This window comes from Babylonia areolata, chromosome 12 (genome assembly GCF_041734735.1).
Source record: "Babylonia areolata isolate BAREFJ2019XMU chromosome 12, ASM4173473v1, whole genome shotgun sequence".
Classification (NCBI taxonomy): domain Eukaryota; kingdom Metazoa; phylum Mollusca; class Gastropoda; order Neogastropoda; family Buccinidae; genus Babylonia; species Babylonia areolata.
Genome location: NC_134887.1, coordinates 17,553,366 through 17,569,920, shown reverse-complemented (window position 1 = coordinate 17,569,920; position 16,555 = coordinate 17,553,366). Strand labels below are relative to the sequence as shown.

The 16,555-nt window shown below is 43.0% G+C and overlaps 1 protein-coding gene across 2 annotated transcripts in view; it reads right to left on the bottom strand.

Moving 5' to 3' along the window:
• The window catches only part of LOC143288405 (oxysterol-binding protein 1-like), a 125,897-nt gene that overhangs the window by 86,473 nt on the left and 22,869 nt on the right, over positions 1 to 16,555 (bottom strand). Inside the window, exons 3-4 of one of the 2 annotated variants that reach the window (XM_076596837.1) lie at positions 12,325 to 12,587; positions 6,664 to 6,838 (exon numbers count right to left, since the gene is read on the bottom strand). In XM_076596837.1, coding sequence (XP_076452952.1) covers positions 6,664 to 6,838; positions 12,325 to 12,587 — 438 coding nt within the window. The remainder of the gene's footprint in view (positions 1 to 6,663; positions 6,839 to 12,324; positions 12,588 to 16,555) is intronic. The other variant, XM_076596838.1, reaches the window with a different exon arrangement.

Genomic DNA, 16,555 nt, shown 5'->3' with positions numbered 1-16,555 from the left:
CCCAAAAGGAGTCAGATCACACCTACACCAAGTGACTGCAATGAAACACAACACACAACTCACAGAGCACATCATCAAATCAGCTTTCAGGGGATGCGACCCACCTATTATTACAACACAACAGGTCAGCCTCTTCCACTTCTGTCACATGACAAGCCATCCACCCCACCCCCACACACACACATCCACACACACACACACACACACACACAAATCATGGGCCACACAGCTGTGGACCTGTTGGGACTTAAAGCAAAAACCACTTGGGCAACCATCCAACACTTTTTTTTTTTCTTTTTTTTTTAGGAAGGCTCTCACATGTCAACCTTTCTCACCCACCACATGTAAAGGTTAACTAGAGGACCAGCCTTTTTACTTTTTGTGTGTGCAGTCCTTGTAAGCTTGCTCTGTTCAGTCTATAATATCTACTATAGAACTACCATAAACATATGAGTATTTTCATGCTGCTTCTTTCAATCTTTGTCAAGGAAAACACTCTCCCTCCCCCCCCTTCCCCCCTAAACTCTCAAGTCCTAAATCATTCATGACCAGACTTCATCATACTTGAGTCCAAGGTGCAATGTTACACACCCACACGCATACACACACACACACACACTGAGTCAAAACATGCCATCACTATCAGCATCAGTTTTTCAGTTCTTGCAAAAATTTAAATGAATCATTTTCATTTCAAAACCAGTACCTTTGAACAGTCCGAAAAAAATTAACATGTAGCACCACATGTAGATTCACTTAGCCAATAATCCTGTTAGTTTTAAAACAAAACCATATCTGAGAACACAGCACCAAACAATGGAGACACTTCGTTAATATTCCACCTAAGTTTGAAAAATAAAACCACCACACAAACTGTCTCAGTCAGTCAGTGGATCATCTGTTAATTTTGTCCATCACCAATAATACAGAACTAAGAAAAGTGTAGCAGCGTGTGGGTACTGGGACTGTGACAGGCTAACCCGGATGTGGCTGTGTATGGGGAGTCAGAATGAGCAGCGTCGGAGTAATGCCACTGAAACTGTGCAGATGGGGCAGCCAAAAAAAAAAAAGTAGCATGACCTCTCGGGTAAACTTAGGAAAGAGTGCAAAAAAACAGTGAACATGACAAGACAGCAGCCACCAGTGACAGAAAAAGACGAACAGCAACAAACGCCTGTCAGCCAGCTCCATAAGTATGTCAAGACCTTGCTGACTCCACTGGTCAGTGTGCTTGCACTGCTGACCCCCCCCCCCCCCTTTCCCCCACCAAACCTTTCCTCTTTCATGGAGTTCCGATGGAAACTGCTTGAAGTCTGGCTATTAAAATATCGTCAATTCAACTGTTCGATAACTCACAGTGGGAGTAAAGTGTAGCCTCCAGCTCTGTGTGTGCGCTCACATATATATATATATATATATGTGTGTGTGTGCATGCATGCACATGTGTGCGTGTGTGCAGTATGTGTGTGTGTGTGCAGTATGTGTATGTGCGTGTGCATGCATGCATGCTTGTGTGTGTGTGCATGTGTGTGTGTGTGTGTGTGTGCGCGCATTAATGGGCAGGAAGGATAAAATATGCCTGCATACGTGGATGTTTGTGTGTAAGCGTGTTTACCTCATGTACTTATGCATGTCCGCATGTGCACAACATGCCATATGTATAGCAAAGACTTTTCAAAACACACACACACACACACACACACACAACCAACACACACACACACACAACCAACACACACACAAAATCAGTTCAAAGACTTCGGGCAAACACAAGCACTCAATGCACAAGCTGAGGTCTGGGAAATGTGATCATCATGACTGTTCATCATCTGTCTGATCATCAATACCAGGGCATCTGTCCGTCTGTCTGCATTCCACACCCCCAACTCCCTCCACCCCTCTCCTCGCTTCACGATTCTGTCATCCCTTTTTTGTCCCTTGTCTCTATGTGTGCTGCAGTGAGTATGTGTGTGAGAGAGGGAGAGAGAGGGAGTGTGTGAGTTTTTATGTGTGTGTGTGTGTGTAGGGGGTGGGGGGAGGTGCGCATGCGTTTGTGTGCGCGCGCGCGTGCGTGTGCGTGTGTGTGTGTGTGTGCATGTGTGTTTTATTTTAACATCTTTTCACTTTGAATATTAGGCGCATTGTGTGTGTGCAAACATGTGTGCATGCGCACGTCTGTTTGTGTGCATGCTTGCATGCATAAATGCATGCATCTACACACATGCTTTCAAGCACTGCACAGAACTCATCCACGGCATTTTCCACATCCTACAAGGTCAGCACTAATTACAAACAGCTGTACACTCACGCCACCGGTGATCTTTTTCATTTTTTTACAACCAGAACTCATGGCCGACACCTTTGCCCACAAGGCAATATTGAAAATTAATTTTTCATGACTTGGCCCCCATTATTCTCTCACCTCTGGTTCCTGGTCGTGAGTCATCCCCTCCTCTCTTCTTTTTTTTTTCTTCCCTTTTTTTTTTTTTTTTTTCCTTCACAGTATACAGGTGGGAGTTTGATCAAGTGAGTACATGTATGCTGAATATTTCACTACTGGCACCACTTCAAGTTGATTGAGTACATGTATGTTTAACAATTTATTGCTTTAGGTTGATCAAGGACATGTATGTTTATCATTTTATTGCTTGTACTGCTGGGAAGTTAATCTCATAATGTATGTTCAATATTGTATTGCCAGTCAATCTAGTACATGTTTAATATTTTATTGCTTGTACTGATGGGACGTCAATCTTGTAATGTATGTTCAATCTATTACAAGTTTAATATTGTATAACTAGTTAATCTAGTACATGTTTGTTTAATATGTTCATGTTTAAAACTCTTCTGTTAGTTAATACAGTACATGTAATTGTATTGCTTGCATTGCAAGTTAGTCTAGTACATGTATGTATAATAATCTATTGCTGATTCATCTAAGTCCAAATATAACTGACTGCGAGTGAAAAAAGTTTTACAGACAAATCCTTGGCACAGGGTTCGTCGCCTGCAGATTTATGGGGATTGTTGGGTGGATGGATGAGGGAACGGGTTTCCACCCTTAGGAAGGCACTCGCTCAGTCTGGTTCCACAATAAAGCAATTACAGTCATCATCAGAAGGGAGACTCTGAAGGTAATATCCTGCACATACTAAACTAAAGCAGGTACCCCTCAAAAACCTCTGATGTGATTCAGCAGCTGTGCAGGGTCTTCTCTGACTTGTGGGCCTCACAGCGACCTCACACTGATTGATTCTTCAAGGCTGCTGGTGCTGAGACTGTGGCAAGCAGGTCTGTGTGCGTGTGGGAGGTGTGCGTGTGGGAGGTGTGCATGTGGGAGGGGCTCGGGGCATGGGGGTGTGGGGGAAGATCCAGAATGAGTGGCATGAAGGTAATACCACTAGGGGATCTAGTGTCTGAAAATGTGTGTACACACATGTGTCGGCATGTTTCACTGCAACCTTTTCCCTCTCGCTTTCCCTTGTCAAAAAAAAAATTAAATAAAATAAAATAAAAATAAAAAATCCCATCACCACGTTCCTCTGAAGCAGCATCTATGGTACAGTTACAACAAATATTATTTCTGCTCAATATTTTCTTGTGTGTACGAGCCATGCCACTGGAAAATGCAGGCTTTCTCTGCACTCTTCGTGTATTGAAGTGTTTTCTCATGAATCACTGTATCGAGCGGCATGATGTGGCACAGTTCTGCACGTGATCCTGGGGATTTTCTGTGGGCAGTTCAAGCAGCTTACACCTACCCCCAAGGGGAGTTGAGGAGGTTGGGGGCAGTGGGGGGGGAGGGGGGGAAACAAGTCAATAGAGCACCACAATTCTGACTCACCATTCTTCCATCTGATCTCCCCCCCCCCCCCCCCCCCCACCCCTTTATTTTTATTTCTGTTTCTTTTACTTCTCTTTGCAATTATTTCTGTGTACGTGCAAAAGAGGATTTGGCTGCAGGCTTCTCTCTTTGCCTGTTGCCGTCATTTGGTGTGAACCAAAAGTGCATGGCTCAAAATGGCCAAGGTTGGTTGTTTCGATTTTTTTGTTATGTGTGTAGTTGTGTTTTTTGTTGTTGTTTTTTTTTTTTTGGGGGGGGCGTTGCCATTTCAAGGATTATCAGCTCAACCAACCGCTCAACAAGGTCAGGGGAAGGCAGGAGAGGTGGGAGGGGTGGGGGTGGAGAAGGGCAAGGGGTGGGGGATAGGGCAGACAGCAGGAGTTCAAAAAGTTATTGCCGAGTGTGAATATGTCAGTGCAGAGCTCTACAAAAGATCTTTCAAAGAGGTCAAATTTTTTTTTTCTTAATCTTTGTACCACATTATTTTCTGTCTTTGACCCATTGTTATTTTTGACTGGTAATACTGACACATGTCACACATTCACTGGAGGTTAAGAGGTTTGGGGGGCAGGGGGGGGGTTTCCTACCTCCATGTCCCATGTATATTATATCATTCCAAGCAAAGAAAACTCATTGCCCAGATATATATACATGTGTAATTTGTGTGCCTTCATTTTCCAATACCTTTTCAATGACAGTGGCATTAAATGAGAGAGATGAGAAAGTGTGTGTGGGGGGAGAGAGAGAGAGAGACAGTGTGTGTACATGTGTGTATGTGTCCATGTGTGCGCACGCATGTGTGTGTCCATGTGTGCTGTGTGTGAGAGTGTGTGTCTGTGTATGTGAACGTGTGTGTTTGGGCCTGTGTGTGCACATGTACCCCTTGACTACTGCTGAAGAGTATGCTTGTCACTGAAGGCCTATCACATAACATAACATGAGACAGAGACTGCGTATCAAGATGTTGGTCACACTTCCTCGTGTGGACTTTTCCCCTTGGGACCGCATTACTTCTGATACGTAAAACCTACGACACAGCTGGCAGGTTCATATGAAGTAGTACCTGTTCTAAACACTCCTGTCACACTGATCTCATTTCACCAAGGAACGTTTGGAAGCCAAGCGGTTAAAGATGCTGACAAACCTCACAGGAGATATATATATATATATATATATATCTATATATAGAGAGAGAGAGAGAGAATAAAACAAACACTACATACAGAAAGACCTGACAGATCTATACGTATGTACCACTCATCCTGGTTGAACTGAACAAGGGAAGTAACATCACTGCCAGATTCTCCTTAGAGTAAGTTAGACAGAACAAAGTTATCTTCCTTGCTACCTGTCGAATGACCTCTCTCTCTCTCTCTGTTTTTGTTTTCCTTTGATGATGAAGAAAACATCAAGACTCAGGTAAGCTGAAGATGTAAGCATGGGAAAGGACTGAATTGGTTGTGATGTGCAGTGATGAATGTGTTTGGATATATGCATCAATACATAAATTCTTACTGGTGTGCATGCGACCATCTTCACATGAGCATGCAAATGATTATATACTGTATGTATAGTCACACAAAAAAACACCCTCACTTCCACCGCCCCACCTACACTCTTCCATGCCCACAACACACACATCCCACCCAACTCCTGCCCCAACATTCTCCCAACCCCACAACATCCACCCACACTCCCACCATCCACAATCTCCTACCCTGCACCTCCCCACCCACTCCACAACACCCCCACACAACAGCAACCACCCACACAAACCCTCACATCAGTACCCTTTGTGTTTGTCAGTCTGGCCTTCTCCAGGGAAAGCTGAACCTTGGTACCTCCCAGTCCCACATTCCACAGTGACACCCACAACCACACTCCCACAACACCCACCTACCCACAAACACACCCACCCCTCCCCTCCCCTCCCACATCCTCACACCTTCACACACTGACACAAACGACTCCCACCTCACTTTCATACCCTCCCCAGACACACAACACCCACAAACACAACAACACAAACACTCACTCCCCTCATGTTTGATGGTGGGCCGTACGTTCTTCTCTCTCACACACACACACACATATATCTATATATATATATTCTCCAACACGCAGCATCCAACCACTCCCTCTCACCCCACAGCTCACTCTCTCCCAGACCTACCCTGAACCTCCCCATCCAAACTCCACCCCAGCCCCAATAACACCCACATACCCTCTTCCCCCCCACCCCTCAAACCCCCCCACCCCACCCGCCACACACACAGACAACAACAAAACAACACCTCCCCTCACCTCGGCTCCCTTCATGTTTGACGGTGAGACGTGCCTTCTCTAGGGAGATCTAATCCCGCCCACACCCTATCCTCCCAAACAAACATCCCACCCCCACACAAGAAAAACAACACACACACACAAAAAAAAACACCTCCCCGTTACCTCAGCCAGCTCCCTTAGTGTTCGACGGTGAGGCAAGCCTTCTTCTCCAGGGAGATCTGATCACACGCTATCCTCCCAAAACCAACATCCCTACACACACCCACACCCTCTTCCCCCAGGAACACCCACCCCCACCCCACCCACACACACACAGAACAACAACAAAACATGTCCCCTCACTTTGGCTTCCCTCAAGTTTGATGGAGAGGCCACGCTGCCATGCCTTCTTTTCCAGGGATACCTAGTCCTTAATACCATCTCACTCACACACACTCTACAACATCCACCCCCACACACAGCAACACCCTCTCCTCCCATGAACACTCACCAACCCACCCACACAACAACAACAAAACAACACATCCCCTCACCTCGGCTCCCCTCATGCTTGACGGTGAGGCGTGCCTTCTTCTCCAGGGAGATCTGGTCCTTGGCCAGCTGCTCCACCATGTCCTCCAGCTTGAGGCGCTGCTCGTGTTCGTGGGACAGCAGCTTCTGCCACCGCTTGCCCTGCACTGCTGCCACCTCGTGGAACTCACTGCACGCCTGCAACAATGACATGTACATAGTCATCAGCCCCATCCACAGGCACATTAAAGAACCCACGGCAACAAAAGGGTTGTCCCTGGCATAAATCTGTAGAAAAATCCACTTGGATAGTAAAACAAATATAATACTTGGATAGTAAAACAAATATAACTGCAGGCAGGAAAAAATACAAAAAAAATGGAAGGCGCTGTCAGTGTAGCAATGCACTCTCCCTGGAGACAAAAAGAGAAATACAAATCTGCATGTAATATGCAGTTTATGTTCAAGTGTGTGTGTGTGTGTGTGTGTGTGTGTGTGTGTGTGTGTGTGTGTGTGAGTGAGTGAGTGAGTGAGTGAGTGAGTGTGTGTGTGTGTGCGCGCGTGCGTGCGCGTGTGTGTGTACACAAGTTCTTAGAATGATATGCACATGTATGTGTATCCAAAATTCTACCTTATCTGTGTTTGTGTATGATTTTTGATTCATGTTTGTACCTTTTTATGCACTATCCCCCTCCCCCTCAATATTCCTTGTGACCCTAGTACACTTGGTAATTAAGACATATTCTATTCTATATGGACTGTGAGAAAGGCCATCAAGATGGGCTGGGCAGTTTTTTTATGTTTTGTTGTCGTTTGTCTTTGGTGGGGTGGGGTGGGGGTGGGGGATGGGGTGGTGGTGGTGAAAGGGGGCTGGTTGTTTTTTTGTGTTTTCTTTTTGCCTGCCTCATTACCTGCACCATATCAGTGGCATTACTTCTGAGTCCCCCACATATAGCCACACCCAGATTTGTCCATCTCATGCATTACATATATATGCATGCACTCAAAGCCTGACTGGCGCATTGGGTTATGCAGCTTCTCAGTCATCTGCCAAGCAGATGTGGTGTAGCTTGCATGGATTTGTACGAACACAGTAAAATGAAACTGAAACTGAAAGTGTGAGACAGGCATCAAGATTAGCTGAGTAGTTTGGGGGATTTTTATATGTATCTTTTCATTAGTGGGGGGTGAGGGGGTGGAGGTGGGGTTGCTGCCCCATAATCTGCACTGCTTTTGTGGCATTACTTTACACACCACTCACTGAGAGTCCTCCATGGACAGATACACAGCCACACCCGTGTTTGTCCGTCACATTCCCACCACCGGCAGTCCGAACGGAATTTTTCGATACGAGGCCACCAGGAGGCTGATGAGAGGGGGAAGGTAAGCAGTGGTCATTGGAGAGAGATGGGAGAGAATTAGACGAGAGGGAGGGAAGCAGGAGGGGTGGGGGGGGGGGGTGGGGAACACAACAACAAAAAACCCACCCAGATAAAGCAAGAGATAACCAACCAACGAGAACAAAAAAAAACAAAAAAAAACGACTAAAGACCCTCATCATGTCCGACACCATCAAGGCACGAAGAACATGCACGTGTCATATCTCAATAATTCAGACGGCCGCTGTAATTAACTGCAGGCGGTACACAACACAATGAACCAGCCTCTGGATGAACAGTCCAAGACAAACACAGACAAGACAGGGGGACACCTATTCCATCCCCCAATACATAACATGCAAGCGCAGACCACTCAATATTTCTGTACGGAATACAAACAGTCACTCACAGAGCACGTGTGCCTCCAGCCAAACTAACCTCGCAGAGCAACTTGCTTGCACAGACCACGTTACACTACTTTATGGTCAAAACATAGACATAGAATGCTCAGACCAAGTGTGCAAGCACAGACCAAGTTACATAATTTTCTGGTCTAAATACAGACACTAACTGACTAAGACAACTGTACAAGCAGAGACCATGTTACATTACTTTACGGTCTGAATACAAACCCCAGACAGACCATGTGTGCAAGCATAGACAATCTTATATTATTTTCTGGTCTAAATACAGACACTCAGACTATTTGTGTAGGCACAGACCATAAGACATTACTTTCTGGACATAATAATTTGACCATTTGTACACACAGTGTTACAATTCCTTCTAGTCTAAATACAGATAGACCATGCATGCAAGCACAGACCATGTTGCATTGTTTTCTGGTCTAAATACAGACACACAGACCATCTCTACAACTACAAACATAGACCATGTTACACACTGTTTTCTGGTCTATATACAGACACCCTGACCATTAATTTTGTACAAAGTAAGCACAGACCATGCTATATTACGTTCTGGTCTAAATACAGACACTCAGACCATCTGTACAACTACAAGCACAGACCATGTTACATTACTTTCTGGTCTAAATACAGACACAGACAGCCTGACCAAACTCACAACACGCAATCATCAAACGCTGAGGAGAGACTCATACTCCCTCATCACTCCACACCAGCTCAGGACCAATAAATACTTGATCCAGGGCTGATCGCACAGGTTATTGATTCTCCATCAAGGTCTTCCCTTACACAGCTACTGCCTTAAAAAAGAAAAAAAGTGTTTGCTTGTAATCAACTACTTCCACCTAGTCCTGAACAGCATCAACAGCATGACTGTTTTAACTCTCTCCATACGAACGGCGAAAGAGACAGCGTTAACAGCATTTCACCCCAATTACCACCATCAAAATATTGCAAGCGGAAAGCTGTTATACTGAAGATGTGAATGTTGACAAAGAATATCACAATTCTGGCGACGGAAGCTAAAGGTTGGGTCATTGAGACACCAACTGGACGTCCGAGGGGTCTGTGTAGAGGAGAAGAGAGGACTGGCCGTACTGAGTGAGTTAAGAACTGCCCCTTTATGAGCGGAATAGAGCATTTATGCATGCTCTTAACGACAAAACCTCCAATGACCAGTCACACAAAAATCAATCCTTCATGCTGTAAAACTAGTTACGCTTTCCTAGTGTCGGGTGAACAACATCAAACATTATCTTTCAGCGCCTGTTTAAATTATTGAGACATGACACGTCCTTGTCCGTAATTCACAGAAAACAACATAACATGGTTTGTGCTTGCAGGCAGGTTAGACCACTGGCCCCAAAACTGTTTTTTGTAAAAACTGTTTGTTCTGAACAACACTCCATTAAAAAAAAAATTTCTTTAAAATGGAAAGCAAAAGTACACTTGCTTTCTGTGTCATCCACACACAATCTTTTAAACTGATCTTTCAAACTGAAAAGGCACTTCCAACTGTTTTTGTTTATCCACATACAATCTTTTTAAACTGATCTTTCAAGCTGAATAGACATTTCCAACTGTTTTTGTAACTGGAAAAAAAAGAAAAAGAAATAAAGATGATTTATTCCAAACTTATATTAACTTATTGAACAACATTCATCAAACACACACACACACGCCCTGTGTGTCTGTCCTCACTTTGTGCATGTGTCTAGTATCTATGATACTGTGCTTTGGTTCAGGTTTCTCAGAATGAAGTTCTCACCATCGCTAGTAAGAAAAAACAATAAAAAAAAAAAACATGCAGCTGTTCAGCAGCAAAAATTACTCTGGTCAGCCAGACCAATGACAAACTGTTTTATATACTATTATACTTACATGGCACTGGGTGGTGACATGTATTTCTTTATCCATTCTCATACTTTAATCCTTTCACCACTAGTCCGTTCAGAGTGAAATACTATCTGGTGCCAGACGCATGAAATATGGTGTCTAAGAATAGCTGGGAACTCCCCTGTGATGCGAACAAAATATGGCCTATCCTTAAGAGCAGTAGGTTTGTAAATAATAGGCCCACGATCTGGTCGAATTTCATCAACACAAGTGTTCTACACAGCTGGTGCTGAAATGTGACATTGGCGGCAAAAGGGTTAAACTGAGAAGAATCAATACAATGTCACTATCTCACTGTTCAGGCCACCCAAACTCCTTTAAGTCTCTTGTTTTGTCTTGTCTCAATTAAACCAATTTTTTCCTGGTCAGTATTTATGAAAATCTCCGTCAAAAACTCAAGAAAATCCAGTTTTGTATTGCTGAGCTAATATCTAGAACTGCCAGACAAACCAATCCAACCCCTCCACTTGTGAAACTACACTGGCTGCCCACCTCTCACAGGATAGATGACAAACTGGCTACCCATGTGTTTAAATGTCATGAGCCATACTGCACCCATTCACCCTTTATCACCATGCAATACTACTCCCTCATACTGCACTGGCTCTTAGTGCTGCAGCCTTGGAGGCTAGTTGGCCTTTGGGAACGACAGGCGCAATAGCTGAGTGGTTAAAGCATTGGACTGTCAATCTGAGGGTCCCGGGTTCGAATCACGGTGACGGTGCCTGGTGGGTGAAGGGTGGAGATTTTTACGATCTCCCAGGTCAACATATGTGCAGACCTGCTAGTGCCTGAACCCCCTTCATGTGTATATGCAAGCAAAGATCAAATACGCATGTTAAAGATCCTGTAATCCATGTCAGAACATACCCAGCATGCACACCCCCGAAAACGGAGTATGGCTGCCTATATGGCGGGGTAAAAACGGTCATACACGTAAAAGCCCACTCGTGTACATACGAGTGAATGTGGGAGTTGCAGCCCACGAATGCAGAAGAAGAAGAAGGCCTTTGGGAACCATCCCAATGCCAACTGTCCTAAAAACCTCTTGGCCAAGAGAGTGGGAATGTAACTTGAGCGACACTCTCCATTCTAGCCCAGATAATTAGGACAGCAGTTACCTCCTCTGCTGTTCTGATGGTCATCGTTGAACACAACTGACTATCATACTACTCCCAGATCATACACTCGGCTGCTGACTGCAGGGTGATGACGATGTCTCAGAGAAACAAAAAAATACCAAGGTCAGTGCTCTTTCTCCTACCTTGGTCCAGCAGTGTGGAACAAATTGCCCTTCTCAATCCTTCACATGGATTCTCCCGCTTTAGTTTAAAAGTCTCTCAAAGCACACCTCTTGCCTATTCACTTATATGAGATTCTTGAATTCCCATTGGTTGTGTGTGTGCATGTGTGTCTGTGTGTGCACACACTTGATTGTTAGTGTTAATACATGTATCATATGCTTATGTATGGATAACTTTTTTATGGTAATGCCACAAGCTCCCGGCATGGGAGGAGTAAGCATCAATCTTTAGAATCATTTTTGCCGCTATTGTAATCATTACTGTTCCTATCATTCTTCTTCGTCTTCTTAATCATCTTCTTCTTTTTTGCATTCATTATTATTATTATCATTATTATCATATTCTCTATCATTCTATCATCATTATCCTTATACCATTATTATTATTTGTTTTTATTAATTCATTAACATTATCATGATCATTATTATTATTATCATAATCATTTTATCATGATCATTATTATACAATTATTATTATTTGTTTATTATTAATTTATCAACATTATCACAATTATCAGTATCATTATTATCATATTATTATGATTATCATCATCATCATACTTTTCCTTCATTACCATCATTATTATCATTACTACCATTTTTTATTTTCATTACGGTTATCATCATCATCATCATCATCACTGTCATCATCATCACCACCATCACCACCACACTCACATTTATCATGGCATTGGAGGTGATGCGGAACAGCGTGGCCCGCTCGTTCACCGCCTTCAGCTTCCCGGCGGCCTCCAGCGAGTCATCCACCTGCTCCAGCTCCGACAGGGTCTTCTGGAGGGCGCTGCCGTGCTTGGCGATCAGGTCGTTGCAGGTGTTCAGGTCCTCCAGCTTGGAGGCCAGGGTTCGAACCATCAGCTGCAGTTCGTTCTTGTCGGGCTGCTGACGCTCGTCCTCGTCACTCTCTGAATCAATAACAAGGACTGTGGGTCGTCATGCAGCCCAGGCCCCAGGGGGAGAGACAGAGACAGAGAGAGGGGGGAAGGGGTGGAGAGAGAGAGGGAGAAAGATAGGGGGAGGGGGAAAGAGGGGGGAGGGGAAGGATTAAAAAGCGTGCAGGTGTTAGTGGCGGTGTGTAGTCAGTGAATGTGTACATGGATGAACATATCGATGAAGGAATGATGGAATGAACAAATCTATCCATCAATCAGTCAACAAATGAAAGTGTGGATGAAGGAATGAACAAATCAATCAATCAATAGTCAACAAATAAAAGTGTGAATGAAGGAATATAGGAATGAATGAATCAATCAATCAATCATTCAACAAATAAGGAATGAACGATTCAATCAATCAGTCAGATAAGAGTGGACAAAGGAATGATTGAATCAATCAATCAGTCAACAAATAAAAGAGTGGACGAAGGAATGAACAAATCAATCCATAAGTGAATAAGTCAACAAATGAAAGTGTGGATGAAGGAATGAATGAGGGAACCAATCAACAAATGAAAAGAGAATGGATGGATGAAGAAATTAATGAATCGATTAATCAACAAAAATTATCTAAAATAAAAGAGTTGATGGCTGTGAACCATTAAGTGCAGATGGTAGTGAATGACAAAGCATTGATGACACAGCACACATTTTGAAAAAAGAATTAATAATGCTTCATCTTTGAATCTTTCATGCTATGTAAAAACAACAACCACCTAAGATGGCCTTCCCCCCAAAAAAAAACTTGTTTGTTGCATGTTTCTCTCTTTAATTAATCTAATTAGACTACAGGAAATTTTATGCTGGCAAATTATCAGCAGTTCTAGTGAGCCCAGCAACTACACTGGACCTATCGACTGCCAGTCAAGGTTAAAACTATGAATGCAGTTATTGGAATTCCACTTGGGAAGCACTGAACTAAGGGAAACAACTGCAGCTCATCGCCAAGGCATTTCACATCAATTGCTTCCCTTTGGCCTGTTTTCACCAACAACTTCTCAAGAGTAAGTTTACAGAAATAGATTTGCTGGAGCAGCGAACATGAGACTGACATTGGTGAGGTGAAGAGAAAGAACAGAGGACAGGGATTCATGCCTGCACTGGCAAATGACAGGGGTTTGAACTAACCGATCAACAATCTGGACAAAGGTTATGCTGCTGCTGCTGCAATGCAGACTAGCTTCTTAAAACTCTTTGTATTCTTCTTCTTCTTTTTCTTTTTTTCATGCTCAAATTCAAAATGTCTGGTTCTACCCAAATCTACTGAAAATGCAGAAATAAAAACTCAACACACATCCGTGATGATGTTAATAGTGATCAATGAACATGCCACACTACAAACTCAACTCCACCCACCAAACTTCTCAACAATATTCACACACATACTCTGCACACAACAAAAAAAACAACTTTTTAAAAATCAAAAAACAAAAGCATTCACTCTCTACAAATACTACATCAACAATGCAGAGTTTACACCAATGAATGAGGGGTTTTTTTTTGGTTTTTTTTTTTTTTTTTTTTTTTTTTAAGATCATCTCAAATTTATAATCAAAATAAACATGCGGCAACTAACACTAGTCACTTTGTACCATGCATATCCGGTGGTAACAAGTGCAGAAAATAAAGCCAGAGTTCAGGACATGATAATGTTAAAACTAAAAGATGACAGGTTCAGGTATTTGATTAAGGATTTGATTCTACTTCTTTTTAATACCCCCATCTCACCCAACTCAGTAAGTTAGCCTGCTTTAGACCAGTCCCCTCTCCATCCACGACCCCCACCTCTCCCCCAACCCCTTACATCCCTCCCCCTCCCTCCTCAATCCCCCTCCCCTTTTTTTATCTTTAGATTTTTAAGATCTATCTGTATCCATACCATACAATGATACATAGTGCACAGTTTCAAATGGTTTAATCAATTGATAAAAACTGGTTTGGTTACACTTACAACAATGGATTTTTTTTAAATACTTTTTTTTTACTTTTTTTTTTCACTCCAGGACAAGGTAATAACATCCTCTTGAACAGCACAAATGCTTCTTAGAATGGGCAGTAGGGTGCAGACACCTGTTGTGACAAATATTCAGCTCACCCCCTCCTCCTCTCCCCCTCAGACCTCTAAGTCTTACTCCCTCCCCATCCCCACTTTTTTTTTTCAGAGATCAATCCATACCATATATTTGCATTTTCAAAATTTCATAATCAACTGACAAAAATTGACTTGGTAACACTTACTGACTTAGCATAAAATAACTGATTTTTTTTTTCCTGCTCTTTTTTTCAACACCCCCCACCCCACCCCCCCGCCCCCCCACTATTTGTATTAGTTGTACAAGCAAGCATAAAACATCAAGCTGGGGAAAAATCTCTCAGTCTCAGTACTCTCTCCCAGCCTCTCACCCACCCCCATCCCTCCTCCCTATTCTTCCCCCCCACCCCCCTTCTCTCTCTTCACCTCCTTCTTCTTCTGTCAGTGCCAAGTGGGATGCACAACCACCCTCTTCCTCCATCTGTCTACCAAGTGGATAATATCAAAGCCCCGGTGCACACACACACACACACTCACTCTCTCTCTCAGGCGCGCCCACACACACACACACACACACACACGCACACACACACACACGCACACGCACACACTCACACACACAAACACTCTCTCTCACTTCACACACACACACACACACACGCACACACAGATGGCGCGGTTCCAGTTCCATTTATACCCACGCATGTACTTGTCTTACACTGCAGTGAAAAGCCAAAAGGTACTGACCTAGTGTTCAGCAGTTCCATAAGTGGTATATAAATAATCATATCTGTGCAACAGCTGTGGTGCATGGGTGTGTGTGCGTGCGCGTGCGAGTGTGGTGCTGGTTGTGTGTGTTGTATTGCACTGTGTGTATGTGTGCAGGCGCGAGCATATGCATGAGTCTGTGTCTGTGAGTGTCTCTGCAAGTCTGCTGTTGTTTGTGAGTAATGATGATTAAGCAAAAATGTAAAGCATTCACATAAAAAGCAGATATCAAGAACACATGCATGTAACCTGTTGTATCGTGTAACATGTGCATGGCACACAATGTGTACAAACCTACAAACACTCAATGCTCTTGTGACACAGGATATTCATTGACTTTTATTAACATTACATTCACCCATGAATATCTGATTTTGTGTCAATACTGCACTCATCAATAAAAAGTTTGGTTGGTGAAGGAAAAAAAAAGTAATCTATCAAAAACTGTCACTTTACAACTTTCAAAAAAGAAACGCTTCTATGTTCTTTTTTTTATCTTAACATTTTAAAAAGTGCAGAGCTTTAAATTGAAACAAGTGCACAATCCAAATGAAACAGCTACCTTGAAACTGAGGTTACATCCAATTCAAATTGGAACCCAAGACAGCAGATTCTGTCCCTAGTATCACTAACTCCTCCATTCAATTCAAATTCAAACCCATGACTACAGATGTTTTCCCAAATATCGCTAACTCAGGGACTACATTAAAATTTAATTCAAATTCAAACCCATGACTACAGATGCTGTCCCAAATAATGAAATATCGCAAATTCCAACATTCAATTTAAATTCAAACCCACAAAGAAGAGATGCTGTCCCAAATATCACAACTTAAATTCAATTCAAATTCAAACCCACAAAGAACAGATGCTGCCCTCAAACATCACAAACTCCTAAAGTCAAATTCAAACCCACAAGTTTAAATGCTGTCCCAAATATCACAAACTCCTAGTCCTACATGTATTCAATTATAATTCAAACCAACAAAGTACAGATGCTGCCTCCAAATCTTGCAAACTCCAACATTTAATTCAAATTCAAACCCGTGACTATAAATGCTGTCCAAAATATTGTGAACTCCAAAATTCTAATTTCTACTCAAATTCAAATTCACAAACTGTACAAATGCTGCCTCCAAATCTCACAAACTCCTAC